This window comes from Arvicanthis niloticus, chromosome 14, assembly GCF_011762505.2.
Source record: "Arvicanthis niloticus isolate mArvNil1 chromosome 14, mArvNil1.pat.X, whole genome shotgun sequence".
Taxonomy (NCBI): Eukaryota; Metazoa; Chordata; class Mammalia; order Rodentia; family Muridae; genus Arvicanthis; species Arvicanthis niloticus.
Window position 1 is genome coordinate 25308088 of NC_047671.1, and position 19102 is coordinate 25327189.

The 19102-nt window shown below is 37.1% G+C and overlaps 1 protein-coding gene across 3 annotated transcripts in view; it reads left to right on the forward strand.

Annotated features, from left to right (window-relative positions):
- The window catches only part of Txnl1 (thioredoxin like 1), a 33389-nt gene that overhangs the window by 11487 nt on the left and 2800 nt on the right, over positions 1-19102 (forward strand). For 2 of the 3 annotated variants that reach the window (XR_013103650.1, XM_034518085.2), the window contains exons 2-7: positions 5297-5393; positions 7427-7600; positions 9286-9408; positions 11327-11396; positions 12516-12688; positions 14586-14690. Coding sequence is in view for 1 of the 3 variants with exons in the window: in XM_034518085.2 (XP_034373976.1) it covers positions 5297-5393; positions 7427-7600; positions 9286-9408; positions 11327-11396; positions 12516-12688; positions 14586-14690 (742 nt within the window). In the remaining 2 variants the exon portion in view is untranslated. Of the gene's footprint in view, positions 1-5296; positions 5394-7426; positions 7601-9285; positions 9409-11326; positions 11397-12515; positions 12689-14585; positions 19017-19102 lie in introns of all 3 variants that reach the window. The other variant, XR_013103649.1, reaches the window with a different exon arrangement.

Below are 19102 nucleotides of genomic sequence, written 5' to 3' on the forward strand. Positions count from 1 at the left end.
CAGGGACTTAGGCTGCGGTTGTGACATGACAAGAACTACAGCTGGGCATTCTTGCTACAGCAGCAACCGGTGTCACGGTGACTGACTGTGCTGGACCTGGGGAACCGGTGCCTACTACTTAAAGGAGCCACTGCCTTTTTTTTTTTTTTTTTTTTTTTGGCTGCTAGGGAGGGCGGTGCTAAACCACGCAATTGGGTCTCCTGTTGAAGAGCAAGCTGTACCCTTTTGTTTTTGGATCTCTATCATCTGGCACCAGGCTGTTAAGGCAGCAGTTAGCCAATGGCGAGCATCAGTTGTGCGGATCAAAGAATGTCTCATTGTGTGGAAAGAAGGGTGGGAGTGGCAGCTTTTCTTGGCCGGGAAGGTGGGGCTATAGGGGCTGCCTCTCCAGCAAGATTTATTTCCATCTGCTGCTGTCCTCAAGGTCCTCAGGGGCATGCAAAGAGGAATAGAGGCTTCCTTTGGACTTATTATTGGGAGGTTTTGGAGAAGGTTTTTCTAGAGTGACGCTGGAACGGACCTATCTAAGTGGGGTGCCGTTAGCCTCTGAAAGGTTCCTCTCTCTCTTTTTTTTTTTTTTTTTTTTTTTTTTTTTTTTTTTTTGAGACAGGGTTTCTCTGTGTAGCCCTGGCTGTCCTGGAACTCACTCTGTAGACCAGGCTGGCCTCGAACTCAGAAATTTGCCTGCCTCTGCCTCCCAAGTGCTGGGATTAAAGGCATGCGCCACCAACCGCCCGGCTCTTAAAGGAGATGGAGACAGTGTGCAATTTGCTTGGTTAGCAGAAGGAAAACGGGAGGCGGACTCTTCAAAGGACGGCTCTCCTAGGAGATCAAGTATCAGAGATCTGGCCATTCTGGGGTGATTCTAAGAATGTCATCAATAAGGGACCAATAGCTAAAAACTGTAACAGACATTTTTGCAGGTCCAAATGTTTCAAAATAATTTTTAATACAGTCGCCAACTCATCGTTTTGATCAATTGTTTCCTCTTGGGGGAACCATGGACAAATTTCTGCTACAAAATCTAAAAAGTTTTCTAAATACTTTTTTTTAACCCTAGTTCCTCACGTCCTGAGTGACTCCTTGAGTCCTGATGCGAATAGTGACTGCTTAGAAAATGCCTGTCCCATGTCTTTTACCTCAAGGCCTCATGCTCCGATCCTCCTCAGGACCATCTCATGGGTGGGTGGACCCTAATGTCTTCTGAGTCGAAGATGCTCTCAAGCGGACTTCGGGAGTCTCCCTCTTGGGTGCCCCCTGAGAAATGCAGAGTCTCTCAATCACAGCGCTTCTGGGAGTCACTCTAAGAGTGCTCCAAAATGCGAAGTGCTCTCAGGCACAATGCTCCTGAAAAAACTGGTAGGCCTACCTTCCTCTGAAGAGCCAGCATTCTCTCCTCTTTGATCCCCTCAAGCCCCTCGTTGGGCACCAGAATGTCCCGTCTAGCAGTGGACTAAGACTGAAGAACTGCCTGAGAGGGATTGTAGGAACAGGGGTATGCAAAGAACAATGCCTTGTCTATAGTCTGATCAAACCATAATTTTAATTTTTTCACATGGGGGTTATATACACATAGAAGCAGGATGTGGGGAGGGGGGTGATAGAGGATCTTCTTTGTTTCTGGGGAGTGCAGGTGTTCTCAGGGTGAGTACAGATGTCTTTCAGAACAGGATATTGGCTGGGTGAAAAGTTCACAGAAGAAGCAGGGCAGAACAGGTCACTATGTACCTGTCCATAAGATCTATTGGTCATTTATTCTTATCTAAGTTAGTACTTTCCCACCAAAACTACCTGTCCATACAATCCATGATTATTTTGTTGTTATCTAGACTGATACTTTCCACCAGGGCTACCTGTCTGCTAGATCTCTAGTTATCTAGGGTTAGTGCTTTCCCACAGAGACCAAGACTTTATGTCAGTAGGCATGTATGGCTGACTTAGGCCTATGGCTGTCTTAGGCCATTAATGTATAAGCAAGGTTGCTCCCAACACACACACACACACACACACACGTATATGTATATGTAACCACAACCAATATTTGAAGGAAAGAAAGGCCATTTTCAAACTCCTATGAGGTCAGTATTATTCTAATACCAAAACCAGGTAAAGACACAACAACAACAAAATCTACAGGCTAATATTCCTTTGTGAAGATACAAAAATTCTTTATAAAATACTTGAAAAGGGGGATATATCAGTGAGACATCTATGCAAGTTGAATATACAGTGATGGTTCATCATATGTAAGTCAAGAAATGTACCAAATAATATAAATGGAATTAAAGGCAGAAAAATCTCACAATCAGATCAATAGATCCAGAAGAAGCCTATGACAAAATCCAACATGTCTTCATGGGAAAGTCCCGGAGAGAGTAGGACTGGAGTGAGCAGAGCTCAACATAATAAAGGCATATCACAAACCCTCAGCCAGTATCTTGGTGAAAGAAGAAAAATCCCATTTAAATCAAGGAATGAGACAGAACTTTCCACTGTTTCTTTCTAATTCTTTTTTTCAACGTAGTGTTTGAAGCAGTAGCTGGAACAATAAAGTAAAAGAAGGAAATTAAAAGCATGCAAATAGGTAAAGAAATGAAGTCGTTCCTGTTTGTAGATGATACAATATACATAAGAGACCTTCAAAATTCTCTTAGTTATATCAGTTTAAATGTGTTGATTTGGTTCTTTTGTGTAGTAGGAAGCTATAAGCTTATTTGCTATGTTCTTCAAAAAGCATAACTTAAAACCCTTTTTGCATGTCCATTTTATTTATTGTACTAAATATAACCTTTCAGTCAAAGAGATTTAGGGCAGAAAAGTTATTTTTCCCACCATTTTTAAACCCCTGGACTAGATAGTTTCTGAGTCCCTTTGCAACAAGTTAAAAAAAAAAAAAATCCTGGTTTTGGTTTTCTTTGGGGGTGAGGGGAGATAGAAGTTGCTAGTCAAGGTCTTTAGAGGATAAAAGCAGTCTGACATTTGGAAATATTGGATAATAGCTATGAAAGGTTTTCACACAGGCAAAACTAACTAGCCTATTGAGTTAGTTATAGAAGTTTTTCATTAATTAAATAATCAGTAGTGAATTCAACCAAGGACTTGGCACATTTTCCACCACTGAAGTTTATTAACCTTTGAGTGCTAATGTTAGAGGTAAACATCTTGTTTAAAGTAACTAATTTTGGGGACTGGAGAGATGGCTCAGTGGTTAAGAGCACTGACTGTTCTTCCAGAGGTTCTGAGTTCAATTCCCAGCAACCACATGGTGGCTCACAACTATCTGTAATGAAATTTGATTGTCTGTGTGTGTGTGTATAAACAGATCACTCATGTACATAAAAACAAACAAACATTAAAAAGAAAGAAAAACTAAACTAATTTGGGTGGCTGTAAAGTAAAAGAAGGCTAGTGTGTACCTCTGAAACAGTGTATTTTGATTTTTGACCAGTTAGATTTTGAAGTAGATATTTGTATGGTGATACTGTTTTGGAAAAGTTTGTTTAGCTACAGGGTGTTTCATTAACATACATTAGCTCATACATGGTTGGTGGGTAGCTAGATGATTATGATAGATAGGCAGAGAGAGAATATCAATATAACATGGACTTAATGGTTAAAAAAATTACTTACTAGACTGGGTATGCTAGTGCATGCTTTTAAACCTAGCACTAGGAAGGCAAATGAGTTCACATTTAATCAGTAAATTCCAGGCTAGCCAGAGCTACTAATAAGACCCTCTCTCAAAGCAGTGTCTTTTGTTTATTTATTTACTATTGTTTATGTGTCTGTGAAGTATATTCATGGGTACAGATCTTTGCAGGCAGACGTGTGGAGCTGGTTCTCCCTGTCTGCATTCTAGGCATAGAACTTAGGCTGCCAGGCTTGCTCAGGAAGCACATCTGCCTAGCTGTCTCACCAACATTTCGTGGTGAGTATTGTGAATTTTTTTTTTCCTATATAGTGACCAGAAGAAATAGAAATGAAAGTTCTAACTGGAAGGAGAAACCTCAGCTACAAAGGCATTTCTTGTTTAGGTTTGAGAAAGTTAAAGTTATAAAAGTAAATCTGTCCATCTGTACCTAGCGCTTTGTTCCCTGGAAGGGTTGTATTTTCTTCTGCTGTTTTCATGAGTAAAAAGCCCTCACGTTGATATTTTAAAGTTATCAGATATCAGTCTTATGTGTTGTTTAAGAAATCTTTTCTTACAATTTTTTTTAGTTCTTGTTGTTCTTACTACACATTTAAATCTTCAGTTCTTCTGGACTTGTTGATGGTGTGTTCAGTGAGAGTTTTTCTTGTTGCTGCTATTTGTGTTTTAAATGTGATGATCCACCTAATCTAGCACTATCACTGAAGAGACCACCTTTCTCTAGCGCTTGGATTCTCAACTGTTTTATCAGTCAAATGGTTGACTATAGTGTGCTCTGCTTCTAGTCTGTATCTCTTAACCAGCTTGTATGTCCCTGTACAGACTTGTATCTGCCTGAGATACGCCAGCTCAGTGTTCAGCTTTCAGAGTGTGGTGGGGTTTGGAATAGTTAATATAGCCTTTACCAGTTAAATATCTCGAATCTGAACATTTGAAATTCAGAATGCTCTGATATCCACACTTTTTAAATGTTGATCTAATACCCAAATTTGAGGTTTAGGATTATTTTGAATTTTAAAAGTTTTCAAATAACATGCTCAACGTATTGTATTGCTTGCTGTTAGTAAAGCTTTATGATGGGTCTTAGTGGGTTTTTTTTTTTAGCTTTGACCATTAGCTTAGGTTGTCTTTTTCTTACAGTTTTTTAAGTTCCTGTTGTATTTACTACTTCACATTTAAATCTTTAGTTCATCTGGAATCATTGATTGTGTATTTAGTGAGAGGGTTTTTTTTTGTTGTTGTTTGTTTTTCAAATGTGAATAACCACTTGATTTAGCACTATCACTGAAAAGACCCCATAAAAATTTATTTAGTTTCATTTTTAAAAAATTGAGGTTGTTTATTAATCCTAATCCAGGAGGATTGATTTTTTTTTTACTATGCTGACTTTTTAAAAATTTATAAACATAACCCTTTATTTATTTTCCTTTGTTTTCTTTGCATGAGAGCAAAGACAATTTTACAGTATCTGTCTGTACTCATTAAGGCAATATGGTATTAATATTATAAGTAATCCAGATGAATATACTTGAATACCTAAAGCCAAGAGTATTAGTGTACCTTATTTTAACGTGATAAATGCTTTTATAGCATGAGTTAGTACAGTCTCTGTATTATTTACTGGATGTAGCTCTCTCTTTCTCACAGATGTGGACCATGTTTACGGATTGCCCCAGCATTCAGCTCTATGAGTAATAAGTACCCACAGGCGGTCTTCTTGGAAGTGGATGTGCATCAGTGCCAGGTAATGGCAGGAGAGTTTTTTTTTTTCCTTCTTTTTTTCATAAAACACATCAACATTCTATACTAATATTACCCATTTTGTCTTTATTCATACTGCGTTTATTCTTTAGAAGACAGGAAAATGCTAAGATTATTATCAATGCTATTATGACTACACTGGCTAGCATATTTCAAGTTTTTCTTATATGAGGTGAAATTAATAGGATGTTGTTAAAGTAATAGGTTACCAGGCAGTTCTGTATCTTCTCGTGAGGCATTGGGTAATTGATCACAAAGTATAACAATACAATTTTGATTGGAGTTTAATGTAATCATTTCACAATCTCATCTTCATCTTCACAAAGTTATGTGAAGAGTGGTTATGCTTTGTGCATTGTTAAGAACAGTATATGTAAGAAAGTTCAGTTTCTCTGTTCTGAATACTTTTTTTTTTACATATTGCAGTAAAAGTAGATTCAATTTATATTTCTCTATTAACTAATTTTTGTGTTAAGTACCTCATTTGTCAATTACCTATTCCAAAAGTTGATTTTTCTTTTGGGTGTCATTCTTGTTCTTACTTTACTTATTTGTAAGTGTTGTTTACACATTACAGGTAAAAGTACTTTGTTTAGTATGTTCGACAAATATTTTTGCCCAATCTATGAATTTTCTTTCCCTTTTCTAATGATAGGAGAGTGTGTTATTTGGGGCATAGTGCTGCAGGCATATCAGCCTGGTTGACTGTAGTGTGGTGCTTGTATGGCAGTGCTGTCTGTGCGTGCAGAGAATTAAGACATAAAGGACTGTGCAGGTGACTTTTATATGCTAAATATTCTTGGTTCATAAGTATAGTTCACACTCGTGTCTTAATTTTTAATTTTTTAAGATAGTACTGTTCTAATAGGTCCCTTCTGGAGTTTAGAGAGGATACCTTTTGTACTTTTTTTTCTTTGAATGATATATCTTCTGTACGTCTTAATAGAATTTACATATGGGAAAAGACAGATTTGGTGGTTTTAAAATCATTGTCATCAAATTTAAATAGTGGTGCTTTGGTTATTATTAATTTCCATTCAGTACTAAATCATAAAACTAGAGGAAAATTTAAAAGATAGCTATTATTTGTATGATGCCTGAAATCAGTTCTGTAAGAGTAGAAATTAGACGAGGTGACCCTTTTTTGAGATAAAAGACATTGTCTTTGTTTGCCTGTTTCTTTGTTTTGGTAGTGCTATGGACTGGCTTTTCTTCTTCAGGTAGATAGTTTTTCATAACACCAGTGGTTTGTATTGACTCATCATTACCTTTCTTAGTTTTTTAAATTTTATTTATTTATTTATTTATTTATTTATAGACAGTCCTATTTAACCCTGGCTAGCCTGAACTCTATGTAGACCAGGCAAGCCTCACACTCAAGAGATCTACCTGCCTCTTCCTCTGCCTCCTGAGTGCTGGGATTAAAGGTGTGTACTAGCATGCCCAGCTTTTGGTTATTTCTTTTTTAAAAAATTCATACTGTAAAATTACAAAAATGCTGCCTGCCATAAAGTAGTTTCTGTATTAGAAGGTAATTGTTCTGTTAGATAAAGTGTATGACAATAAAGCTTATGTTTTAAAAAACAAAAACAGCTCTTCTCTATTGTGGCTGTATGGTAATATAGCTGTGTCTCCATAGCAACTCCCTTACCATAGGTCTGCTCTTTAAGAAGATTTTTATTCATTGGTTTATTTAACGCAAATGGGTACTTTGCTTGTTGTGTGACTGAGTACCACATGAGTTCCTGGGTTCTGCCGAGGCCAGAAGAGGACATTAGGTCTCCTGGAACTACAGTTATGCAGGTGGTTGTGAGCTGCCTTGGGGTCCTCTGGCAGAACTGCCAGTGCTCTTAACCACTGAGCCTACTTGCTCTCTTAAATAACAATTAGGAATACATTATTTTATTTTTCTGGTTAAGACTTGTGATATTTTAATTTGCTTAAGGTTGTAGAATAAAAAATGAAGATGGTATAAGATTTGTTTTAATTTTTAACACTTTAATTTGCTGATTCTAGGGAACAGCTGCCACCAACAATATATCAGCAACACCTACATTTTTGTTTTTTCGAAACAAAGTGAGAATCGATCAGTATCAAGGAGCAGATGCTGTGGGACTAGAAGAGAAAATCAAGCAGCATTTAGAAAATGATCCTGGAAGCAATGAGGACGCAGACATTCCAAAAGGCTATGTATGTCATCAGAAGAGTAAAAACAGTATCTTAAATCTGATGTTACTTGGTTGAAATGAAACTTACTGTTTTATATTTTTCGCTCTTTCTCTGTCTCTGTCTATCTCTCTGTCTCTGTCTTCCTTTCTGTGTCTCTCCTCCCTACCCCAAGACAGAGTTTCTCAGTGTAGCCCTGGCTGTCTTGGAACTCACACTGTAGACCAGGCTGGTCTCGAACTTAGAGATTATCCTGCCGCTGCTCTCTCCCCCACCATGCTGGGATCAAAGGTGTGCACCACCACCACCACCCAAGTAATATCTCTCATTTTATTAGTTATGTAAAATGGCTTGAGTTTTTAATGTACTGAATTCCCATATTATGTGACTTCCTATAGTCTTCTTTTGTTTAGTTTAGAATCTTGGAACTTTAGAATTGAGTGTATGTTAAGAGTAAGGTATTGTTTTTTTGGGGTTTTTTTATTGTTGTTTTTAATTAAGAAGACTGAAAAACTCAAAATAATATTTTGAAACTACATAGTATGAGTAATTCTAATGCAGTTGTGTGTAGTTTGAAATTATTCAGGAAGGAAATTGAGTTCAGAAATCATTCTTTATGGTACTACAATTGTTTCTCAAGTTGCAGCCAATACATTAAACAACTCACCTTAGGTACAGTAGAGCAGATCAGTGTGTTTAAGGTCAAGATGAAAACCTAGTCAGGTGGACAGGAGAGCTTGTTTTGTGTACATGGTTTGTGTGTGTATCTTTGTCATTGAGTATCTGTAACATAATAATGGCATTCTTTATTTTCGTTACTCTATACAATTAGTTTTTATTTAAAATAATACCCAATCATAAAGTGTAAACCATGTTTGATTTGGGATGGATAATTACTGAACTAGGTCATTGTACCTGTCATACTGGTATGCCAGTTATTGAAACAAGTTTTGTGAAAGAGAAAGTTGCTTTACAAGTTATCCAAGCAGGAAGACCAGAAAACAAGTTTCTAATTTGTGTCCCCAAGGATGTTATTTAGGGACACTTAAGGGATACGGTAGTTCTAAAGCATAAGCAATAGATGGAGGAAAGAAGGTGAAGTAACTAGTGGTTTCTGCAGTGTGGATACACTGTGCATATGTTCAGCAGAAGTGACTAGACAAAGAAGTTCCTGGAGACACTGGCCTAGACTCTGCTACAGTGTCACTGGTTTCCGCTGGCTTGACCTAAAGAAAAGCGGCCTCCAAATTAGGCAGCTGTGCTCTTATGACCTGTTGTTACCTATAGCTAAGCTAGTGGGGTCCTACTAATGCGCTATTTTCCCAGTCACCATCATCACCTTGATCTTACTTAGTGCTTGGAGTGCCTGGACCTGACTTCAGGTTGTATTTGTCTGGACTTAGTTCCTAACAACTTAGTCTTCCCTAAGAGAGGACTGAGCCGTGTTCGTCTTTAGATGTTCTGAAGGGAGGAGGAAGCCCATGAAGTAAGGGGCAGTCTGTTGTTTAGCGTGAATGAGGTTAGGCTGCTGATGCTTGTTAGCTTGCCACTCTCAGTTTGCGGTTTGCCCTCTCCTGAAGTCAGTAACTATTTTAAACCAAACATTTTCTTCAAAATTATCTGATCTAAAAAGAAGCACAGGTCCAAGTCTATATTTTTTATGCTAAAGCCAAATGTTTTGCCTAAGTTCTTGATTTCTTTTGTTTCAGATGGATTTAATGCCTTTTATTAACAAAGCTGGTTGTGAATGTCTTAATGAAAGTGATGAGCACGGCTTTGACAACTGTTTGCGAAAAGACATGTCCTTCTTGGAATCTGACTGTGATGAGCAGGTAATTCAGGGCTTATGTTAAGGCTGGTGTGGACTGTCACTATTGACATGTGAGCTTGTTTGTGGTGTTCTCGCCTTATGGCTTCTGTCTCTCTTGCAGATGATGACCTTGGCCTTTTCTTGTCTTTGTCCTGTGGCTATGCTCGTGTCTGTGTCTTTCTTTTCCAGATGAGCACTTCTTCATTTTCTTTGTGTTTCTCCTGTCCCATCACCATCTGTATCCACCTCCTTTCTGTGTTCTGTGGGAACCGCCATGTGCCCTAAAGAACAAGCAGAACTTGTGGTGTGCTCCACTGCTGCTTAGATCATCACTGTATTGGTCATTTTTTTTATACTGCTTTCTATGTTTCCCCACACAGATAGTTTGTGTCTGAGCAGGAAAGAATGGTTAGATGAGAACTCCCATATAAGACCATCTCCCGGTCCCAGATAAACACATACTGCTCTTTCCTCTTCCTTGCATTGCTCTCGCCACAGAAAGTAGGACAATGCCTTAATCACACCATCTTAACTTCTGGGCGTTGCTTTCCATAGTTCACTTTCTAGGCTTCTGTGTGTGCTTGTTTCCTGTTCTACTTGGTCACAGAAGTTGATAAAGTCTGTATCTGCATGTTTGTTGCTCCTTCTCCTAAGAGCTGATGGCTCTTTACTGCCTTAGGCTGTTTTGCTGACCTGATCTCTTTCTAGCTCTCCCCTCTCACCTGCTTTCTTCCAGCATTTCAGCTTTTCACGTCATGAGTGCTATGTCTTGACACACTGTTAGGAGTTAAGTATGAAAAGTGATATAACACAGGAAATAGCTGCTTTCTTATACCACAATATGATTTTGAAATAATAAGTGTAAACCTTTTCTGCTAACTAGAGTTGCCTTATGACAGCTTTGGGATTATGACTCACATATCCCTTTGTATACTTACCTAAAAAGACGGCAGTGTGGATGGTGGCATTGTCTACTGCTTTGCTGAAATCTTCTGTTAAAGGAAGTCCTTCTTATAGGGTAGGAGCATACCTCTGAACAAAAACTACAGTTTTTAATGGACAAAAAATGAATGGATAACTTAGAGCTTCAGAGAGACTCCAGACAGCATTGGGGTCTTAGTTCCTGAATGTGACTGTTAGGGCCTTTGGTTCTAGTGCCTTCCCTCCCTTTTCTCTCTCTTACTACTCAGAGCATCGGACACACACTGAGCTACAGTCCTGGTCCCGAGAGTCCTGTTTTCTGAATTTTATATCTCAGTTCATGAGGGTCAGTCCCTGCAGAGTGATGTATTGTCTTCCAGTAGTCGAGCAGTGTGGCTAAGTACTTGATACGCTAGAAAAGATGTGTGTTGCATATTAAAAGTTAGAACTTATATTTATTTTATTTGGGAATTTTGTTTCATTTGTGTAAATGCAGGTTGCTTGTCAGTTTGTAGGTCTCAAGTTGTTAGCTTCTTTTTCTTTCTTTTTAAATAACATTTATTTATTTATTTTCTGCATTTATGTCTGTGTATCACATGCATACCTAGTGCCCTTAGAGATGTGAGAAGAGGGAGTTGGATCCCTGGGACTGGAGTGCTAGAGATGACAGAACCACCATGTGGGTGCTGGGAATTGAAGCAGCTCCTCTGGAAGAGCAGCTAATGCTCATAAATGGCTGGCCATCTCTCCAGCCATCTCTCCAGCCATCCCTCCAGCCCCAGAGCCTAAGCTCTTACACAGAATTTTACTCACGTTTACTGCATTCAGTTTTTTCTTTATAAGTGATTGGTGGTGGCAGTCCTTAACTGTCAAACTAATTTCCTTACAGAATCTATATTGCAATGGTTTTGTTAGATGGACTAGGTTTGTACCACTCTTCTTTATTTTAGTGTCCTTAGCCATTTTGTATATTCCTTGTATTAATAAACCCTTTTATAATTAAACTATTTTCCCTACAGCTACTTATTACTGTGGCATTCAATCAGCCTGTTAAACTTTATTCCATGAAGTTTCAAGGACCAGATAATGGTGAGTAAAGGACAGTTAATTAAAATCTGACTTTCTACTTTGTTAAACCTGTTAACAGGCTTACATTTAAAACTTCTTTTTTCAAATAGAGGTAAATCTTGTATGTTGTTCATGGAATATTATAATTATGTCCACATAATGTGGGATTAAGAACTAAAGTAAAAATGTTTGTTTTCCCTTAATTTACAGAGTACTAATTCTTTCCTCTCATTTCTAAATTATTAGCAGTCATTTTTTAGAAACAAAATTGTTTTCAAACTGTTCTTATTCAGGGTGATAAAAATGAGGCTCCAGGTCCTGCTTTTTGTGAGTTATTAATAATGCACTGTCATGTTCATGAATAGCAGTGTGGCTTTACAGACTCGGGTTTATGTTTCATAAAATCAGCTGTTGTTCTTCTTTTTTTTTTTCTGCCACAACTCTTTTTTTTTCCCTGTTACTGCTGATGTTTTTGAGAGAGAAGGCAGTCAGGACTAAGGGGCTTCATTTGATTCAGTTTTCTTCTTTAACTAATTGAAAGTAAAACTTAGTAATTTTATGATTAATTCCTTTTTTGATAAGTCTTAATGCTAATAATGTTTTCCTCCTGGGTAACAAAATGTGCATTTTTTTTTTTTTGGTCAGAAAAAATTAATACATTTATTTTATGAAAGGTTGTTCACCTGCATATGCTATCAGAATCCATTGCCACTGTCTGTATAGCTCTTCACTGATAGTGTTATATTTATTATAGGATAGCTTCACTATGTAGTCTCAACTGGCTTGGCGCCTACTGTGTACATGTGCCCCACCACATCCACTCATTGTATGTCTTTTGACATTGAGAGTAGGGACTTGCTTATGTCTGTGTGCACGCATGTGTTTTCTTATTCCTAATGAAGAGTGCAACTAGGCTAAGGAGATACCAACAAATAGGTATTGGGGGAAAAAGATTGACTACCAATATTCAGATTAAGTTTTAGTGGAGGTTTTTGAAAATGTGTTTGTTGGTGTGTGCCAGTATATATGTAGGCCTACACAGGTTTCTTCTGTATAAGATACATTTGATAATAAAGGAAAAGTATATTATTGTGTTTATAGTTTTTAGTACTTCATTTTTTTTTTTTAACGATTTTATAGGTCAGGGTCCTAAATACGTAAAGATTTTTATCAACCTACCCCGCTCTATGGACTTTGAGGAGGCAGAAAGGAGTGAGCCAACTCAAGCTCTGGAACTGACAGAAGATGACATTAAAGAAGACGGCATCGTTCCTCTTCGTTATGTTAAATTTCAGAATGTTAACAGTGTAACTGTGAGTAACACTTGATTAATTTACCTTCCTCTGGTTGGTAGGCAGTATTGCTGAATTCTGTGTCCTCGGTGATACTAAAGGATCTCTTTTTTATTTAATTTTTTAATGATTTATTTATTTTTATTTTATGTGCATTTGTGTTTTGCTTCCGTGTATGCCTGTGTAAGGATGTCAGATTCCCTGGAACTGGAGTCACAGAGTTGTGAGCTGTTATGTTGGTGCTAGGAATTGAACCTAGAGCAGTGAGTGTTCTTAACCACTGAACCATCTCACCAGCCCCTCTAACTCTAAATGATCTTTTAAAGTAAAATTTATCCAGTAAAGTTGAGAAATGGAGGTTGATTAATGGGATTTGTCAGTTCTAGAACATTTACACATAAACTGGAGATACTTGTATATACTCTGTCATAACTGGTGGTGAGAGCTGGTACTTAGGTGAAAATTCTGTTTAATTTTCTAGAATGTAGTCTTTCAGTATGGTATTAAGACTGGCTTTATTACTGTGGTCCATACTGGCCTTGAACTCATAACAGTTCTTCTGTCTCACCCTTCCAAGTGCTGGAATTATAGGCAATAACTCATATACCCAGCTAAAAATAATTTTGAAAGAGATGACTTTATATTTTAAGAGATAGCTAAGTTTTATCTGAATATTGAGTAGTGCCAGAGATGATTTTAAATGATTCATCTATGAAAAGAAAGGAGAAAGATCCACAGAGCACTGAGTTCAAGTCATGTCAAACTAATCACCCTTATATCGATGGACCATCAGAAGATCCCTGTAAGTTCTTTTTTGGAAGGTTACAGTGGACATAGACAAGACAGTTCTTGTGATCAGTCTGTGTGAACAAGCCGAGGTTTAATTATCTGAAACGTTTTATCTAAATTAAACTGAAGGTGAAGGTCACATTGTAGTAGAGCACTGTCACTCAAGGCCCTGTGCATTATATCCAGAAAGTGAGTGGGGCAGTGACTTAAGGGAAGACACATAAGCATACTGTCACTTTGATGATGATGAAGGTTGAATTGGAATAATAGTTTTGATAAGAGTTTAATTAAAGAAAGATGAACTTTAAATATAAGTAAGCTGGGAACTGGTTTAATAGTGTATTTATTATATGTTTTAAATTGATTAGATTAACCTTTTTGAAAGGAGTTTCAATACTGAAAACAATTAAAATTAGTAATATCTTAGAACAAAGAGTTTCTTTTCCTTTTATTGAAAACAGGTTTTATTCTCATACACTATATCCAGATTAGTTTATTTCCCCTCCTACTTCCCCCTGTTCTTCTCTACTTCCCCTCCCATCCAGCTCCACTCCCTTTCTGTCTTTCATTAGAGAAGAACAGGCTTCTAAGAGAGAACAGCAAAGCATAACAAAATAGAAGATGAAACAAAAGCTGTTGCATCTAAGTTGGACAGGACAAACCAACAGAAGTAAAAGGGTCCAAGAGAGGAAAGCATAAGCATCAGAGACCCACTTGTTTACATACTTAGGAATTCCATAGATACACTAAACTGAAGCTGTGATGTAGACACAGAAGACCTGGTACAGACCAATGCAGGCTCTGTTCAGTGAGACAATATTTTAAGTAGAGAACATTTTTAGATTATCTAGTTTTTTTTAATAGAGGAAAATATTTTTCAAAATCCAATATAAATAATATATAAGTAATTCTATTTCTTATGTACTGAGAGAAGGTGAGACTTGCAGTGCAGGCAGGGAACAGGCAATCTTTTAGAAACACTAGTATAAGTGTAAAGTAATCTTGTTTCATTCGTAAAAAGGATGGAAGATGTTTTTATTAAGAAAGCAAGTAGATTAAATCTAAAGAAAGCATGGTCATGAAAAGTAGATTGTAATTATAAATTACAAATGTGATTTTATTTTTGTAGTTATTTGTTCAGTCTAATCAAGGAGAAGAAGAAACAACGAGAATTTCATATTTTACTTTCATTGGTACTCCAGTCCAGGCAACAAATATGAATGACTTCAAACGAGTAAGTTTGTTCAAGTGATATTTAAGGAAAACACAAATACAGTTTCAAATGAAAATTTTCTTATATTTCAATTGTTCTTGCTTTTAAACATAAAGATTCAAAACTGTCTCATGAAAGGGTAAATGAAGGTACCATGTTGAGATATTCAACTAAAAGAAGTCTTTAGTAAATATAACTCCTAACTGATAGAATAAACATTAGTAAATACATCTGAGTAAAAAAAAAAAAAAAAAATAATAATAATAATAATAGAAAATTCTTAGGAATAATGAAGAAATTATAGTTAAATTATTACTTGGAAGGCATAGTGAGATTTTTAAGGACTTTGCTGATAATGAAAATTTATTTTCAAAGACTTGAATGATTTTATTTTGAAAGAATAAACACAAATCTTAACACATGGACATTTTTGACTTTCTAAGCACTGTCTGTGTTTTGAAAGGACACATTTCAGCAAATACTTTTTAAGTGATTGTGTGAGTTTTCTTCTATTTTTATAAATATATGTCTTTATTTTTGAAGGATGCTACCCTAAGGCTTCCGTGAAGCTTACCATGTACCAAGGACTGTGAGGCTTGAGGGTCATGCTTTCTGAGACACCTTGTTACTGGTAGCAGTTTTGTGGGTAGCTTTTAAATATGCAGACCCAGATGATAGAGGTGCCACTGAAAGCTTTCTTAGTGCCAACCTGCAGTATACTGGGAAGCATGTGACTGTACAGCAAACGTGGGCCACAGTGCTTCTCATGGCTGTGCCGAACCAGTGGTCTAGGACCTAATTACCAGGATGAGTTTCCTTAGGGCTGCCAGTTCAATGAGGGTATGGTTCCCAGCACACTTCATGCAGGGACTTGTTTTGTAGAATCAGAACATCCTGAGAAGTCTTTCTCTTTTTTTGGTGCTATCTATAGACCTGACTTAATTATAGAAAATCAAATTGCTTAGCAATAGTTCAGTGAGGTACATGTGGGCTTTAAAAAAAAAATGGAAAGCCTGGATCATACATATGTTTGCTGTTACTTTTCAGTCACTTGATACTGTCTCGTAGCATAATTCAGTCTTAGGAGCTGTAGGAATAATTAAGACTCAGCTCTGCCATGCCCAGATGTTTCATATGTGTGCAGTGTTTAGTCAGAAGAAGCAGGTATAAAGCAGCTTCATTTTTACCCTATGAGATGTATTTTCTTGGAAAAATATGTGAGCAACAAAGATGTTTTGGCTGTCTGCTTGTCTGGCTTGAATTAAATGCACTGGCCTGGCTCTAGCTGTTCTTCGTAGAGTTTATCACCAGCATAATTCTTCTATAAATAACGTTTATATTGTATGTCAGGTTAATATCTTCCTACCATTAAGTTTTGATTCAATGTCTTATTTGTTCCTTCAGCATATGCTGCTTACCTTCTGTTTTTGATGCAAGTAATATTCTCTTCTGCATTTTTACCAGTCTGCAGTATTAATCTCACTCGATCTAGCTGTTTAGTCTTATTGATTGCCAAAGCTGCTTTTGAGGAGTGTGCTTGCTTGAGAGTATTTGTTTTTTTATTTGTTTACCTTTTTCACCTTATTTAAATGATGAAAAAGTAGCAGTTCTTAAACTTTTTGGTCTCTGGTGTCATTTAAAATATGAAAGATAATCAAGAAGCATTTTTGTTGTTGTTGTTGTTTTTTTTTTTTTTTTTGAGACAGGGCTTCTCTGTGTAACCCTGGCTGTCCTAGAACTCACTTTGTAGTCTAAGCTGGCACTTTGCACTCACAGAGCTCTCCCTGTCTGTGTCTCCCAAGTTTGGGGATTTAAGGCAGGCGCCACCACTGTCTGGCCAAGTAGAGTTTTTATTAACATACTTATTTAGTAGCAATTAAATGGGACATGCAGGGGTAGTGGCTCATACGTGTCATTGTCAGGACTTGGGAAGTTGAGGTAGCTTTGCTACCTCGTTTGAGGCCTTCCTAGGTGTCAGAGTGAGATTCAAAAGAAAAGGATTAATTGGAAATTTTTAAAAATACAATTAATAAACCCACTATATATTAGTAACTTTATGTTTTAATACTTTTAATTAAGATAGAATTATATCACTTTCCCCCCTTGCCTCCCTCTGGTCCTTCCCATTTTTAAGTTCTTGGTAATACACACCCTCTATCTCAAGTTGTCAGCCACCTTTTCTTTGGTTGTATTTATTACATATGCATATATTGTATTGTATTTTTTTACTCTTATTTTTCGAGACAGGGTTTCTCTGTGTAGCCCTGGCTGTCCTGGAACTCACTCTGTAGACCAGGCTAGCCTTGAACTCAGAAATCCGCCTGCCTCTGTCTCCCAAGCACTGGGATTAAAGGTGTGCGCCACCACTATCTGGTGTGTTTTTTACTCTTGAATCCATTTTTTGTTGTTATTTGCTTGCTTTATTTTTGTGTACATGGTTTCAAACCTAACAACTCTGTATCAGAAAGCCATTTAAGAGGCACATCTCTGAGAGAGGACAAATTTTCTTCTGCCAGAGGTCAAAAGTTGCCCCTAGGTCTTTGCCTAGATGTATAATCTTAGGCAAATAGAAGATATGGTTTCTTGAGACTTTATCATTCCTGTTCCTTCTGTATTGATCTCCCTCCTCCCCCTTTGGATCCACCCACTCCATTTCTCTCACCTGTGTTTTGCTAGTTCCCTTTCAGGCCCCACCTCCCACCCTACAGACCTTTATACTTTTCCCATTTCTGTGGTTACTCCACGTTGTCTGTTTACATCGGAAGATGTGGTGTAGGAAGCACAGATGAGAGAGAACCTGAAGCACAGCATTTGCCTTCCTAGATCTGGGTTACTCTTTTCTAGTCCATCATTTACCTGCGGCTTTGGTTGACGTAGGGTGGTTGCTGCAGTGTGAGGCCGTAACAAGAAAGGCTAAACTGTGAATAAACCCTATAATTAGTAAATGATTATACATTAACAGTCATGTTTTTAATAAAAAGCATATTTTTCAGAGCCTGGAAACATCTTTTAGTGGTTAAAAGCACTTGTTGCTTTCACAGAGGACACTGATTTGATTTGGTAGTTCACAGCAGTTTGGAACTCTGGTTTCAGAGGATGAAAAATCCTCTTCTGATCTCTGTGGACACATACACATGTAGGTAAAATGCTTATACACAAAAAATAAAGTTTAAAAAGTCCTAAATAGCCCAACTTTTCCAATAGAAAAACCAATTTAATAAGAGTAACATTGCTTTATATTTTTATTAATTACTCTAGCCTAATAGAGTTCTCATAATAGTATTGGTTTCTGTACTCAGCCTGTTGTAGCATGTGCCATTTGTGCTGTATTTAAAGAGAATGAGAATTTAAAAGAAAATAACTGAGTATTCTAAAGATAGTTTTGACTTCACAGACTTCCTCAAAGAGCAGTTTTATGATTCCTAGCAATAGTGTTAGAACTGCTAAAAAAAAAGAATTTAAAAACAGGATTCAGAACCCTTTGATTTCAAAATTGAAGTTTTAATTGGTTGAGTGTTTTTCTTAGATATATTTAGAATATTAGTTTTACATTGCTTTTGTAATTGCTTCTGGGTGAGCAGTCACTAATTTTTATAGGGTTATTTTTTATGTAAGAAACAATATCTTCAGTATAGAAAAACTTAGGAGGATTTATGTGAGATTGGCCTATTTGGTCCTTTTGTAGAGTTCCTTATTAAAAACTGTCAGTGAGCGCTGGATTCCAGTAAAGGGGACAGTAATGTGTTTGACTTTTCTGCTTCTGTATTACCATGCTACAGCAACCATTGTCCCTGTTTAAAACAAGATTGCATTCTTAGCAGCAATAGGAACATAACAATTAAAATATTCTCATATATTTTCAGCACAGTGATATTTTCTTCTTTCCAACCATCTTTAGGAAAGTAGGAGAAAACTGGATAAAGGGAGCCTTGCTCTGTTTTGGATGTAGAATGGATAGAGGAAACCATAGGGATTAGGTGCCCTGGATAGAATGGAAACATTGAGACACAGGCATGAAAATACACAGGTGCATGAGTCATTCAGTGACAAGTCAGATGTGACACTTACATTCCTACCTGTAGTTGATGTGATATTGAAAGGAACTATGTTGTCATTTTTGAATTTTCAAAATATGTTTGGTGTGTATCCTATTTTAAGCAAAGATAGATTTGATAACTCTGCTGTAGTGGAGAGAGAGCTACATCAGATGGTTTAATGGACCATGAAGTAGTAAGTTCTAAGTATTTTCAGTGTATGTTCTTCTGTTGTATGAGTTATTTGTAGATGATTTTAGTTTTCAGCATGTCACTGACCTCCCCTTACGTCACTAAGTTGACAGAAGCTAAGGTAATATTGATAGAAGCCTCCGCATGTTGCCACAGCTTTCTGAGCTTGCTCGCCTTAGATCTGCTAGACTAGAACACACCTTCTCT